A 15,669-nucleotide genomic window follows, 5' to 3' on the forward strand; every position below is an offset into this window, starting at 1 on the left:
AAGACTGGACCACGTCAACATCAACCCCCTGGATGGAGACAGGAGTCAGTGGAGCCTTGTTCCCTCTGCAGTCCACCACCATCTCCCTCATACGGCTTTACAGCAGGACCCATACTACAGCCGTGAACTAAGCCTGGTGCTGTACTGTATACAGTAATGGTTATCAAATCAAATCAAAATGTATTTATAGAGCACGTTTAAAGTGACAGCATTCGACCAAAGTGCTGTACAAAGATGGGTCCTAGATCAAAACATTTATCAACAAAGCAAGGCAATTACAGCAAACAATACAGCCATTCGCAAGGATCTTGGAGGGGGCTTGGGAGTTTGCCCAACCTGTCTACATGTGTTTTGTGGACTTGGAGAAGGCTTATGACCGGATCCCTCGAGAGGTCTTGTGGTGGGGTATGCGGGAGTATGGGGTGAGGGGATCCCTACTTAGGGCCATCCAATCCCTGTACACCCAGAGCGAGAGGTCCTCGGCAGTAAGTCGTCTTCCTTTCCGGTGGGGGTTGGCCTCCGCCAGGGCTGCGCTTTGTCACCAATCCTGTTTGTGATTTTCATGGATAGGATATCGAGGCGTAGCCGTGGGGAGGTGGGTTTGCAGTTCGGTGAGCTGGGGATCGCGTCGCTGCTATTTGCAGATGATGTGGTCCTGATGGCATCATCTGCCTGCGACCTCCAGCACTCTCTGGATAGGTTCGCAACTGAGTGTGAAGCGGCTGGGATGAGAATCAGCACTTCTTAATCTGAGGACATGGTTCTCAGCAGGAAACCGGTGGCCTGTCCGCTCTGAGTAGGAAATGAGTCCTTACCCCAAGTGAAGGAGTTCAAGTCTCTGGGGGTCTTGTTCACGAGTGAGGGAACCATGGAGAAGGAGTTTTGGCGGAGCAGCTGGTGCGGTTCTGCAGTCGCTTTACTGCACTGTTGTGACGAAAAGAGAGCTGAGACAAAAGGCAAAGCTCTCGATCTACCGGTCTTTCTTCGTCCCCACCCTCACCTATGGTCATGAAGGATGGGTCATGACCGAAAGAACAAGATCACGGATACAAGCGGCCGAAATTAGTTTTCTCCGGAGGGTGGCTGGGGTCTCCCTGAGAGTTTGGGTGAGAAGTTCAGTCATCCGGGAGAGACTCGGAGTAGAGCCGCTGCTCCTTTGCGTCGAAAGGAGCCAGTCGAGGTGGTTCTGGCATCTAGTGAGGATGCCTCCTGGGCGCCTCCCTAGGGAGGTGTTCCAGCCGTGTCCGGCTGGGAGGAGGCCGCGGGGTAGACCCAGGACTAGGTGGCGGGACTACATCTCCGCACTGGCCTGTGAGCAGCTAAAGATTCCCCAGGCAGAGCTGGTTGATGCTGCTAGGGAAAGGGATGTCTGGGGCCCCCTGCTGGAGCTGCTGCCTCCGCTACCCGACCCCGGATAAGCAGATGAAGATGGATGGATGAATACAGACATTGAACATAAACCAGGCTTGAGCACAGACTGGTTAAAACGGCAGGGAGAAAATGAAGTTTTTAGGGAGGATTTAAAAAACTCTGGGAGGGTCTAATACGAAGGGCAGGCTGTTCCATAGCCTGGGGGCAGCTGCCACAAAGGCCATGACACCTCTAGACTTAAGTCTGGTTTTAGGCGCCTCCAACAGCAGTTGGTCAGCAGACCTTAAAGCTCTGGCTGGAGTGTGGCGATGCAGGAGCTCGGAGAGGTACAGAGGGGCCAGGCCGTTTAGGACTTAAAAAAACAGTAGCAAGAGTTTAAAATCGATGCGAAAGTGGACCGGGAGCCAGTGGAGTGAGGTATGAGTTATCATTGTCCTGTCACTGTCTGTGCTGTCCCATGTGAGACAGGCCTACACCAGTGTGTCCAAGGCTCCCCTGCCCCTGAAGGACTACCCAGACCTGGCCAAGGTCATGAACATGACGCAGTTCCACACCAGGATGGTGGACAGCCTGGATGAGATGCTGCAGGAGACCTCGGACCTCTCCGTGCTCTGGTCTGTACTGACCTCCACACTGCTCTCTTCTTCTCACGGATTCACAGCAGTATCTCAGCCTACCAAAGATTGAGCCCAGTCTGTCTGTCTGTCTGTTGGTCTGTGTGTCTGTCTCTGTCTGTCTGTCTGTCTGTCTGTCTGTCTGTCTGTCTGTCTGTCTGTCTGTCTGTCTGTCTGTCTGTCTGTCTGTCTGTCTGTCTGTCCAACTGTCCAACTGTCCAACTGTCCAACTGTCTGTCTGTCTGTCTGTCTGCCCCCAGCTTCTACCCGCGTGTGTTGGAGAAGATGTTCATCCAGAGCAGTGAGGACATCTCCATGCAGCGCTACCTGATGTCCTTCCCTGTGGTCTGCTCCCACCTGAGCCCCCACCATCTCTGCCCTGAGGAGGTCAGCACCGCTCACCACAGCACAGGGCTGGCCTACACACGCAGGGTTACCAGGGCTACACACGCAGGGTTACCAGGGCTACACACACAGGGTGACGAGGCCTACACACACAGGGTTACGAGGGCTACAAACGCAGGGTTACCAGGGCTACACACACAGGGTTACCAGGGATACCCACGCAGGGTTACCAGGGCTACACACACTGGGTTACAAGGGTTTTTATTAAGATAGTGCTGATGGTAACATGACTACTGTAGACTGCTAGATGATATTCAGATAGTGCTGATGGTAACATGGCTGGTTATTTATGTCAGTGGGGAGGGACATCATCATAAACAGTCTGGAAAACATCCAAATTGTAGGAGACACAGTTTCTCTGTTATGTGTGTGCGTGCGTGTGTGTGCGTGTGCGTGCGTGTGCGTGTGTGTGCGTGTGTGTGTATGTGTGTGTGTGTGTGTGTGTGTGTGTGTGTGTGCGTGTGTGCGTGTGTGTGTGTGTGTGTGTGTCCATCCGTGCGTCTAGATGGAGTCCATAGAGAAGAGGACTCTGCGTCTGTGTGTGAAGTTCCTGGAGGAGATCGCCAGACAGACCAGCAACGTGGTCCTGGAGATCTGCGCCGAGCAGTGCAGACTCAATGACCAGGTGCATTCTGGGAAGCGGGGAGGTTGATTGGTGTCAGTGATCCATTTCCATTTGTAATCAGCCGCAGCCTCGGGCCAGCAGATGGGAGGATGTCAGTCAGAATGAACGGGGACAGGGAGAGAGGACAGGGTGAGAGGACAGGGTGATGAGAGGACAGGGAGAGAGGACAGGGAGAGAGGACAGGGTGATGAGAGGACAGGGAGAGAGGACAGGGAGAGAGGACAGGGTGATGAGAGGACAGGGAGAGAGGACAGGGTGATGAGATGACAGGGAGAGAGGACAGGGAGAGAGGACAGGGTAATGAGAGGACAGGGAGAGAGGACAGGGTGATGAGAGGACAGGGGGAGAGGACAGGGAGAGAGGACAGGGTGATGAGAGGACAGGGAGAGAGGACAGGGAGAGAGGACAGGGAGAGAGGACAGGGTAATGAGATGACCCATAGCTGAGTGTCCCGGTGGAAAATAGGACTGGGCTGTTTATTCTAGACCGAGGGCTTGCATTGAGAATGAATGAGTGTGAGTGTGAGTGTGAATGAATGAGTGTGAATGAATGAGTGTGAATGAATGAGTGTGAATGAATGAGTGTGAGCGATAAACAGCATACTCCCCTCTCTCTGTAGACCTCAAGGTTGTGACTACTACAGTACAGCCACTCCACAAGTCCTGACAGCTCTACACCAGCACATTTTCTTTATATTGTATTTTCCCTTTTAATGTTGTGTCTTTGATATGTAAATAAATACCAAGGTGAACTATAGTGAAGGAGAGGATGAATACAGCACCTCCTCTCCTCTGCCTCTATAGACTAATACAGCACCTCCTCTCCTCTGCCTCTCTAGACTAATACAGCACCTCCTCTCCTCCTCCTCTCTCGACTAATACAGCACCTCCTCTCCTCTGCCTCTCTAGACTAATACAGCACCTCCTCTCCTCTGCCTCTATAGACTAATACAGCACCTCCTCTCCTCTGCCTCTATAGACTAATACAGCACCTCCTCTCCTCTGCCTCTATAGACTAATACAGCACCTCCTCACCTCTGCCTCTATAGACTAATACAGCACCTCCTCTCCTCTGCCTCTATAGACTAATACAGCACCTCCTCTCCTCTGCCTCTCTAGACTAATACAGCACCTCCTCTCCTCTGCCTCTCTCGACTAATACAGCACCTCCTCTCCTCTGCCTCTATAGACTAATACAGCACCTCCTCTCCTCTGCCTCTATAGACTAATACAGCACCTCCTCTCCTCTGCCTCTATAGACTAATACAGCACCTCCTCCTCTGCCTCTATAGACTAATACAGCACCTCCTCTCCTCTGCCTCTATAGACTAATACAGCACCTCCTCTCCTCTGCCTCTCTAGACTAATACAGCACCTCCTCTTCTCTGCCTCTATAGACTAATACAGCACCTCCTCTCCTCCTCCTCTATAGACTAATACAGCACCTCCTCTCCTCTGCCTCTATAGACTAATACAGCACCTCCTCTCCTCTGCCTCTATAGACTAATACAGCACCTCCTCTCCTCTGCCTCTATAGACTAATACAGCACCTCCTCTCCTCTGCCTCTCTAGACTAATACAGCACCTCCTCTCCTCTGCCTCTATAGACTAATACAGCACCTCATCTCCTCTGCCTCTATAGACTAATACAGCACCTCCTCTCCTCTGCCTCTATAGACTAATACAGCACCTCCTCTCCTCTGTCTCTCTAGACTAATACAGCACCTCCTCTCCTCTACCTCTATAGACTAATACAGCACCTCCTCTCCTCTGCCTCTATAGACTAATACAGCACCTCCTCCTCTGCCTCTATAGACTAATACAGCACCTCCTCTCCTCTGTCTCTATAGACTAATACAGCATCTCCTCTCCTCTGCCTCTCTAGACTAATACAGCACCTCCTCTCCTCTGCCTCTATAGACTAATACAGCACCTACTCTCCTCTGCCTCTCTAGACTAATACAGCACCTCCTCTCCTCTGCCTCTCTAGACTAATACAGCACCTCCTCTGCCTCTATAGACTAATACAGCACCTCCTCTCCTCTGCCTCTCTAGACTAATACAGCACCTCCTCTCCTCTGCCTCTCTAGACAAATACAGCACCTCCTCTCCTCTGCCTCTATAGACTAATACAGCACCTCCTCTCATCTGCCTCTATAGACTAATACAGCACCTCCTCTCTTCTGCCTCTATAGACTAATACAGCACCTCCTCTCCTCCTCCTCTCTAGACTAATACAGCACCTCCTCTCCTCTGCCTCTATAGACTAATACAGCACCTCCTCTCCTCTGCCTCTATAGACTAATACAGCACCTCCTCTTCTCTGCCTCTATAGACTAATACAGCACCTCCTCTTCTCTGCCTCTATAGACTAATACAGCACCTCCTCTCCTCTGCCTCTATAGACTAATACAGCAGCTCCTCTCCTCTGCCTCTATAGACTAATACAGCACCTCCTCTGCTCTGCCTCTATAGACTAATACAGCACCTCCTCTGCTCTGCCTCATAGACTAATACAGCACCTCCTCTTCTCTGCCTCTATAGACTCATACAGCACCTCCTCTCCTCTGCCTCTATAGACTAATACAGCACCTCCTCTCCTCTGCCTCTATAGACTAATACAGCACCTCCTCTTCTCTGCCTCTATAGACTAATACAGCACCTCCTCTCCTCCGCCTATATAGACTAATACAGCACCTCCTCTCCTCTGCCTCTATAGACTAATACAGCACCTCCTCTCCTCCGCCTCTATAGACTAATACAGCACCTTCTCTCCTCTGCCTCTATAGACTAATACAGCACCTCCTCTCCTCCGCCTCTATAGACTAATACAGCACCTCCTCTCCACTGCCTCTATAGACTAATACAGCACCTCCTCTCCTCTGCCTCTCTAGACTAATACAGCACCTCCTCTCCTCTGCCTCTATAGACTAATACAGCACCTCCTCTCCTCTGCCTCTATAGACTTTTTCAGCACCTCCTCTCCTCTGCCTCTATAGACTTATACAGCACCTCCTCTCCTCTGCCTCTATAGACTAATACAGCACCTCCTCTCCTCTGCCTCTCTAGACTAATACAGCACCTCCTCACCTCTGCCTCTATAGACTAATACAGCACCTCCTCTCCTCTGCCTCTCTAGACTAATACAGCACCTCCTCACCTCTGCCTCTATAGACTAATACAGCACCTCCTCTCCTCTGCCTCTCTAGACTAATACAGCACCTCCTCTCCTCTGCCTCTATAGACTAATACAGCACCTCCTCTCCTCTGCCTCTATAGACTAATACAGCACCTCCTCTCCTCTGCCTCTATAGACTAATACAGCACCTCCTCTCCTCTGCCTCTATAGACTAATACAGCACCTCCTCTCCTCTGCCTCTCTAGACTAATACAGCACCTCCTCTCCTCTGCCTCTATAGACTAATACAGCACCTCCTCTCCTCTGCCTCTATAGACTAATACAGCACCTCCTCTCCTCTGCCTCTATAGACTAATACAGCACCTCCTCTCCTCTGCCTCTATAGACTAATACAGCATCTCCTCTCCTCTGCCTCTATAGACTAATACAGCACCTCCTCTCCTCTGCCTCTATAGACTAATACAGCACCTCCTCTCCTCTGCCTCTCTAGACTAATACAGCACCTCCTCTCCTCTACCTCTATAGACTAATACAGCACCTACTCTCATCTGCCTCTATAGACTAATACAGCACCTCCTCTCATCTGCCTCTATAGACTAATACAGCACCTCCTCTCCTCTGCCTCTATAGACTAATACAGCACCTCCTCTCCTCTGCCTCTCTAGACTAATACAGCACCTCCTCTCCTCTGCCTCTCTAGACTAATACAGCACCTCCTCTCCTCCTCCTCTCTCGACTAATACAGCACCTCCTCTCCTCTGCCTCTCTAGACTAATACAGCACCTCCTCTCCTCTGCCTCTATAGACTAATACAGCACCTCCTCTCCTCTGCCTCTATAGACTAATACAGCACCTCCTCTCCTCTGCCTCTATAGACTAATACAGCACCTCCTCACCTCTGCCTCTATAGACTAATACAGCACCTCCTCTCCTCTGCCTCTATAGACTAATACAGCACCTCCTCTCCTCTGCCTCTCTAGACTAATACAGCACCTCCTCTCCTCTGCCTCTCTCGACTAATACAGCACCTCCTCTCCTCTGCCTCTATAGACTAATACAGCACCTCCTCTCCTCTGCCTCTATAGACTAATACAGCACCTCCTCTCCTCTGCCTCTATAGACTAATACAGCACCTCCTCCTCTGCCTCTATAGACTAATACAGCACCTCCTCTCCTCTGCCTCTATAGACTAATACAGCACCTCCTCTCCTCTGCCTCTCTAGACTAATACAGCACCTCCTCTTCTCTGCCTCTATAGACTAATACAGCACCTCCTCTCCTCCTCCTCTATAGACTAATACAGCACCTCCTCTCCTCTGCCTCTATAGACTAATACAGCACCTCCTCTCCTCTGCCTCTATAGACTAATACAGCACCTCCTCTCCTCTGCCTCTCTAGACTAATACAGCACCTCCTCTCCTCTGCCTCTATAGACTAATACAGCACCTCATCTCCTCTGCCTCTATAGACTAATACAGCACCTCCTCTCCTCTGCCTCTATAGACTAATACAGCACCTCCTCTCCTCTGTCTCTCTAGACTAATACAGCACCTCCTCTCCTCTACCTCTATAGACTAATACAGCACCTCCTCTCCTCTGCCTCTATAGACTAATACAGCACCTCCTCCTCTGCCTCTATAGACTAATACAGCACCTCCTCTCCTCTGTCTCTATAGACTAATACAGCATCTCCTCTCCTCTGCCTCTCTAGACTAATACAGCACCTCCTCTCCTCTGCCTCTATAGACTAATACAGCACCTACTCTCCTCTGCCTCTCTAGACTAATACAGCACCTCCTCTCCTCTGCCTCTCTAGACTAATACAGCACCTCCTCTGCCTCTATAGACTAATACAGCACCTCCTCTCCTCTGCCTCTCTAGACTAATACAGCACCTCCTCTCCTCTGCCTCTCTAGACTAATACAGCACCTCCTCTCCTCTGCCTCTATAGACTAATACAGCACCTCCTCTCATCTGCCTCTATAGACTAATACAGCACCTCCTCTCTTCTGCCTCTATAGACTAATACAGCACCTCCTCTCCTCCTCCTCTCTAGACTAATACAGCACCTCCTCTCCTCTGCCTCTATAGACTAATACAGCACCTCCTCTCCTCTGCCTCTATAGACTAATACAGCACCTCCTCTTCTCTGCCTCTATAGACTAATACAGCACCTCCTCTTCTCTGCCTCTATAGACTAATACAGCACCTCCTCTCCTCTGCCTCTATAGACTAATACAGCACCTCCTCTCCTCTGCCTCTATAGACTAATACAGCACCTCCTCTGCTCTGCCTCTATAGACTAATACAGCACCTCCTCTGCTCTGCCTCATAGACTAATACAGCACCTCCTCTTCTCTGCCTCTATAGACTCATACAGCACCTCCTCTCCTCTGCCTCTATAGACTAATACAGCACCTCCTCTCCTCTGCCTCTATAGACTAATACAGCACCTCCTCTTCTCTGCCTCTATAGACTAATACAGCACCTCCTCTCCTCCGCCTATATAGACTAATACAGCACCTCCTCTCCTCTGCCTCTATAGACTAATACAGCACCTCCTCTCCTCCGCCTCTATAGACTAATACAGCACCTTCTCTCCTCTGCCTCTATAGACTAATACAGCACCTCCTCTCCTCCGCCTCTATAGACTAATACAGCACCTCCTCTCCACTGCCTCTATAGACTAATACAGCACCTCCTCTCCTCTGCCTCTCTAGACTAATAAAGCACCTCCTCTCCTCTGCCTCTATAGACTAATACAGCACCTCCTCTCCTCTGCCTCTATAGACTTTTTCAGCACCTCCTCTCCTCTGCCTCTATAGACTTATACAGCACCTCCTCTCCTCTGCCTCTATAGACTAATACAGCACCTCCTCTCCTCTGCCTCTCTAGACTAATACAGCACCTCCTCACCTCTGCCTCTATAGACTAATACAGCACCTCCTCTCCTCTGCCTCTCTAGACTAATACAGCACCTCCTCACCTCTGCCTCTATAGACTAATACAGCACCTCCTCTCCTCTGCCTCTCTAGACTAATACAGCACCTCCTCTCCTCTGCCTCTATAGACTAATACAGCACCTCCTCTCCTCTGCCTCTATAGACTAATACAGCACCTCCTCTCCTCTGCCTCTATAGACTAATACAGCACCTCCTCTCCTCTGCCTCTATAGACTAATACAGCACCTCCTCTCCTCTGCCTCTCTAGACTAATACAGCACCTCCTCTCCTCTGCCTCTATAGACTAATACAGCACCTCCTCTCCTCTGCCTCTATAGACTAATACAGCACCTCCTCTCCTCTGCCTCTATAGACTAATACAGCACCTCCTCTCCTCTGCCTCTATAGACTAATACAGCATCTCCTCTCCTCTGCCTCTATAGACTAATACAGCACCTCCTCTCCTCTGCCTCTATAGACTAATACAGCACCTCCTCTCCTCTGCCTCTCTAGACTAATACAGCACCTCCTCTCCTCTACCTCTATAGACTAATACAGCACCTACTCTCATCTGCCTCTATAGACTAATACAGCACCTCCTCTCATCTGCCTCTATAGACTAATACAGCACCTCCTCTCCTCTGCCTCTATAGACTAATACAGCACCTCCTCTCCTCTGCCTCTCTAGACTAATACAGCACCTCCTCTCCTCTGCCTCTATAGACTAATACAGCATCTCCTCTCCTCTGCCTCTATAGACTAATACAGCACCTCCTCTCCTCTGCTTCTATAGACTAATACAGCACCTCCTCTCCTCTGCCTCTATAGACTAATACAGCATCTCCCTATCTGAATATCATCTAGCAGTCTTCAGTAGCCATGTTACCATCAGCACTATCTGAATATCTAGCAGTCTACAGTAGCCATTATTTGTAGGTCTGCCACAGAAATCCATTAATCGCCTCCAACTGGTACAAAATACCAGAGTTCACCTCCTCTCCTCTGCCTCTATAGACTAATACAGCACCTCCTCTCCTCTGCCTCTATAGATTATCTTTGCTTTGAGAAAGGGAGGGGGAGAGTGACCTCTCTCTATTTCTGTGGACCGCGTACCGACCACACTGAAAGTGCTCACCTCCCTCCCTCTCTCCCTCCCTCTCTCTCTCCTGTTCTCTCTCTCTCCTGTTCTCTCTCTCCTGTTCTCTCTCTCCTGGTCTCTCTCTCCTCTTCTCTCTCTCTCCTGGTCTCTCTCTCCTGTTCTCTCTCTCTCCTGTTCTCTCTCTCTCCTGTTCTCTCTCTCCTGTTCTCTCTCTCCTGGTCTCTCTCTCCTCTTCTCTCTCTCTCCTGGTCTCTCTCTCCTGTTCTCTCTCTCTCCTGTTCTCTACTGTTCTCTCTCTCCTGTTCTCTCTATCTCCTGTTCTCTCTCTCTCCTGTTCTCTACTGTTCTCGCTCTCCTGTTCTCTCTATCTGCTGTTTTCTCTGTTCTCTCTCTCTCCTGTTCTCTCTCTCCCGTTCTCTCTGTTCTCTCTCTCTCCTGTTCTCTCTATCTCCTGTTCTCTCTCTCCTGTTTTCTCTCTCCTGTTCTCTCTCTCTCCTGTTCTCTCTCTCCTGTTCTCTCTCTCTCCTGTTCTCTCTCTCCTGTTCTCTCTCTCCTGTTCTCTCTATCCTGTTCTCTCTCCCTCCTGTTCTCTCTCTCCCTCCTGTTCTCTCTCTCCTGTTCTCTCTCTCCTGTTCTCTCTATCTCCTGTTCTCTCTCTCCTGTTCTCTCAATCTCCTGTTCTCTCTCTCCTGTTCTCTACTGTTCTCTCTCTCCTGTTCTCTCTGTCTCCTGCTCTATCTATCTACTGCTCTCTCTCTCTCTCTCTCCTGTTCTCTCTGTTCTCTACTGTTCTCTCTGTCTCCTGCTCTATCTATCTACTGCTCTCTCTCTCTCTCTCTCTCCTGTTCTCTCTGTTCTCTACTGTTCTCTCTGTCTCCTGTTCTCTCTCCCTCCTGTTCTCTCTATCCTGTTCTCTCTCCCTCCTGTTCTCTCTATCCTGTTCTCTCTATCCTGTTCTCTCTGTTCTCTCTCTCCTGTTCTCTCTCCCTCCTGTTCTCTCTATCCTGTTATCTCTGTTCTCTCTCCTGTTCTCTCTCTCCTGTTCTCTCTCTCCTGTTCTCTCTATCCTGTTCTCTCTGTTCTCTCTCTCTGTTCTCTCCCTCCTGGTCCTCCAGCTGCTGCCCAAGCACTGTGCTGAGACCATCAGCATGGCGCGTCACAAGAGGCAGAAGAAGCCTCAGAACAAGAAGGGGGAGGTTCAGAAGGAGAAGCCGGGGGCGGAGAGTCAGAGGAAGGACCGCGCCGTCGTCACCAAGTCAGAACCCTGCCTGTCCTGCCCACACAATGATCTACTTACTGTACTATACGTATATAAACATGCTACCATATTCTATACATATATATATATATATATATATATATATATATATATATATATAATACAATACATATATATTTTAATTGACATTTCCTCATCCCTCACCAGTAGTTTTCTCTGGTCTGGTTTCTCAGCATGGACAAGATGCACATGAGCCTGACGGAGCTGTGTTCAGCCTACGGTCTGTGTAGTGACGTCACCGTCTGTGACCACGTCGTCGTCCCCACCGAGTTCCTGGTGTCGCAGTTGGAGGCGCGGCTCGCAAAGTAGGCCACACCCACAACTATTCACATCAAACTTGACTTGCCTTGACTTCCCTCTCCTCAACTTGATTTGCTTCGACTTGACATTATTCCATTTACTGAACGAGGCCTTGTGTAATCTACATCAGTGGTTCTCAACCTTGTCTGAGCTCTGGACCGCTGGCATATTTTCACAAATCCTGAAGGACCCCCGACCCCTAGCCTGGGTTCAGAATACGCCCACTCCACCGAAGTTCACTGATTCTTGAAGATGTCAACGGAGTGTAACATCCGACATCCTAACCCACACCACCTCCCCACAACAATATATACAGTATTATTCAGTAGGATGGCCGTCTCTATGAGCGGGCCTTAGAGGGCCCATAGTTTAATTCATTCAGATTTTATTTTATTTTTATTAATCATAGTATTTTTCTGTTAAATAAAAAACACTAACGTTAGATTCCTTATAAATGAAGACATTAAGAAACAATGGTGTGTTTTTTGTTTGACGGCCGCCGTACTGAAAATGCCGATGTAGCGGTTAGCATAGCGGTTCCCCCCGCGTGAGTTCAGTTGGGAGTAGAGCTGAGCTGAGCCCTCCAGGCATGCTGACCGTCATCACAGCTTATCGGCTCCACCCTCCACCTAACTTTGAGGACATCTACGTGTGACAACTCCTTTTCAACACTTAGAAACATTTTCTCTGGCCGTCTCTGCCACTTAATTTGCTATCTGTTGTGAATCATTACAGTATGTTTCAAGAATGAGTGAGTTACTGAAGCTCCACTAATCTGGGAGTTGAATGAAGTTGAAGAACTGAATGTTTGTGAATAAGCCTAGCCTATTGGTTTATTTTAAAACAAAATTGTTTTTTATATATAATATGAAATAAGATTATAAGGCTTATACAATATTACTTAAACATATTTTGATACATTTAACAAAAATACCATTAAAAATATATTTGAAGCACTTTTCCAAGCACCCCCTGTAGTTATGCCAGGGCCCACAGGGGGTCAGGGGGTCAGGGACCACAGGGGGTCAGGGCCCACAGGGGGTCAGGGGGTCAGGGGGTCAGGGCCCACAGGGGGTCAGGGCCCACAGGGGGTCAGGGCCACAGGGGGTCAGGGCCCACAGGGGTCAGGGGGTCAGGGCCCACAGGGGGTCAGGGCCACAGGGGGTCAGGGCCCACAGGGGGTCAGGGGGTCAGGGACCACAGGGGGTCAGGGGGTCAGGGCCCACAGGGGGTCAGGGGGTCAGGGCCCACAGGGGGTCAGGGCCCACAGGGGGTCAGGGGGTCAGGGACCACAGGGGGTCAGGGGGTCAGGGCCCACAGGGGGTCAGGGCCCACAGGGGGTCAGGGGGTCAGAGCCCACAGGGGGTCAGGGGGTCAGGGCCCACAGGGGGTCAGGGGGTCAGGGACCACAGGGGGTCAGGGCCCACAGGGGGTCAGGGGGTCAGGGACCACAGGGGGTCCACGGACGCCTGGTTGAGAAACACTGATCTTCATCATCTCTGTTCATGTAGTTTTCCGTTACAGCTGATTCTATATCCTTGCCAAGCTAGTCAAGTACGCTCTCATTCCTCTGAACATGGAGCTCTGCTCTGTCTCTGTGTGTCACATGATCATCTTGTTTATAATCTCCTCCTGCCCTTGAGGCACGGCTCCAGAGTGTCAGCTCCCCCCCTGCCTGGCCCTGATCTGCCCCCCTGATCTGCCCCCCTGATCTGCCCCCTGCCTGGCCCTGATCTGCCCCCCTGATCTGCCCCCTGCCTGGCCCTGATCTGCCCCCCTGATCTGCCCCCTGCCTGGCCCTGATCTGCCCCCCTGATCTGCCCCCTGCCTGGCCCTGATCTGCCCCCCTGATCTGCCCCCTGTCTGGCCCTGATCTGCCCCCCTGCCTGGCCCTGATCTGCCCCCCTGATCTGCCCCCCTGATCTGCCCCCCTGATCTGCCCCCTGTCTGGTCCCATGTAAACACAGTTAGAGGACCGTGCTGGTCCAGGAAGGCCCGGCGGGGTGTACAGAGCTGGAGCGGTTAGCTAGCTACGGTCGGCTGGGCCTGGTAAGAGCCGGTTGGCCCCCGGGTCTGGGCTGACGTGGTTCTGACTCCTCAGGATCATGGTGAGAATGGCCCATTACAACCAGACCACCCAGGAGATCGTCCGGCCCTCCGACGTGCTGGCGGGGATCCGCGCCTACACCACCAGCCTGCACATGCTGTCACGCTACATCAGCGTGGATGTCACCCGCCTGGTCAAGAGTGTCCTCCTGCAGCAGACGCAGCCTCTGGACTCGCAGGGAGGACAGACCCTCACCACCCTCTACACCAACTGGTAAACGCTCACTCCAGACCTGGGAAAAATACTATCACAATATGTTTTCATTTACTTTTCAGAGCCTGATTGGTCTTTTCTGTGACAGTGGAACCCAATGGGCTTGTTCCAAATAGACAAACCCCACCCTGATCACACTCTGGGCACTCAAGCAAGCAGAAACGTGATTGAAAGTATTTAAAATACTGTAGTATAAGAGCCAGGTCCATGTGAAGTGTATTTCTCTATCTGCTGAGCATTGAGCAATGAGGCCATTGGCAACAACTCTCCATCACACACACTTCTATTCTCTTTTGAACTAGAAAGGGTTAAAGCTGAAAGTGTGACAAGGACATCACTAGAGAAAGGACTGGTATTTGAATGCTGGTCTCTAAGGACATACAGTATAAATTGGCGAGCTCACAGTGTTTAGATAACACTCATCGTACCCTGCATAGCGAGGGCATCATCATACCCTCCGTCACGGCTACTGTGTTATGTACTGCCATAACCACCCACACAGCTTCCAGAAATTATTATACAGGATGTCAATTACAACACTTTAACTTTAACCGTCTGTCCCCTTCCACTGCCTGGTCTGTCCCCTTCCACTGCCTGGTCTGTCCCCTTCCACTGCCTGGTCTGTCCCCTTCCACTACCTGGTCTGTCCCCTTCCACTACCTGGTCTGTCCCCTTCCACTACCTGGTCTGTCCCCTTCCACTACCTGGTCTGTCCCCTTCCACTACCTGGTCTGTCCCCTTCCACTGCCTGGTCTGTCCCCTTCCACTGCCAAGTCACAGTGAAAACAGGATAAAAGAGCGTGGATCTTCATCTGGACGTGGATTATAAAGAGTCACCACATGTTTCTCCTCTTCCCTCTCTTCTGCCCTCCTCCTCCCTCCTACCCCTCATACCCCTCCTCCTCCTCCCTCCTCCTCCTCCCTCCTACCCCTCCTCCTCTTCCCTCCTACCCCTCCGCCTCCTCCCTCCTACCCCACCTCCTCCTCCCTCCTACCCCTCCTCCTCCTCCCTCCTACCCCTCCTCCTCCACCCTCCTACCCCTCCGCCTCCTCCCTCCTACCCCTCCTCCTCCTCCTCCCTCATACCCCTCCTCCTCCTCCCTCCTACCCCTCCTCCTCTTCCCTCCTACCCCTCCTCCTCCACCCTCCTACCCCTCCTCCTCCTCCTCCCTCCTACCCCTCCTCCTCCTCCCTCCTACCCCTCCTCCTCTTCCCTCCTACCCCTCCTCCTCCTCCCTCCTACCCCTCCTCCTCCTCCTCCCTCCTACCCCTCCTCCTCATCCCCTCAGGTACCTGGAGGGCCTGCTGCGCCAGGCCAGCAGTGCCATGATCCTCCACTGTCCCACAATGCACTGCTTCATCAACCAGGGCAACGAGAATGAGCAGAACTTCAAAGCAGACCAGTACTCTGACATCTCTGGTAAGATCTGCTAGCTGTAGAGGATCCAGCTGATCTGGTGAGATCTGTAGTTGGGATCCAGTAGATCCCATGAGATCTGTCGTTAAGATCCAGTAGATCTGGTGATCTGAGAATATTTACTGTGCGATGATAAGACTCCTCGTGTTCTGTCTCTCT

At 51.1% G+C, this 15,669-nt stretch overlaps 1 protein-coding gene across 1 annotated transcript in view; it reads left to right on the plus strand.

The window, feature by feature from the left end:
- The window catches only part of nckap1l (NCK associated protein 1 like), a 39,992-nt gene that overhangs the window by 15,979 nt on the left and 8,344 nt on the right, over positions 1-15,669 (plus strand). Inside the window, exons 16-22 of the mRNA XM_084463156.1 lie at positions 1,840-1,985; positions 2,246-2,372; positions 2,896-3,015; positions 11,310-11,449; positions 11,647-11,778; positions 13,875-14,093; positions 15,383-15,513. Coding sequence (XP_084319282.1) covers positions 1,840-1,985; positions 2,246-2,372; positions 2,896-3,015; positions 11,310-11,449; positions 11,647-11,778; positions 13,875-14,093; positions 15,383-15,513 — 1,015 coding nt within the window. The remainder of the gene's footprint in view (positions 1-1,839; positions 1,986-2,245; positions 2,373-2,895; positions 3,016-11,309; positions 11,450-11,646; positions 11,779-13,874; positions 14,094-15,382; positions 15,514-15,669) is intronic.

The sequence above is a fragment of the Borostomias antarcticus genome (assembly GCF_949987555.1).
Source record: "Borostomias antarcticus genome assembly, contig: scaffold_197, whole genome shotgun sequence".
Classification (NCBI taxonomy): Eukaryota; Metazoa; Chordata; class Actinopteri; order Stomiiformes; family Stomiidae; genus Borostomias; species Borostomias antarcticus.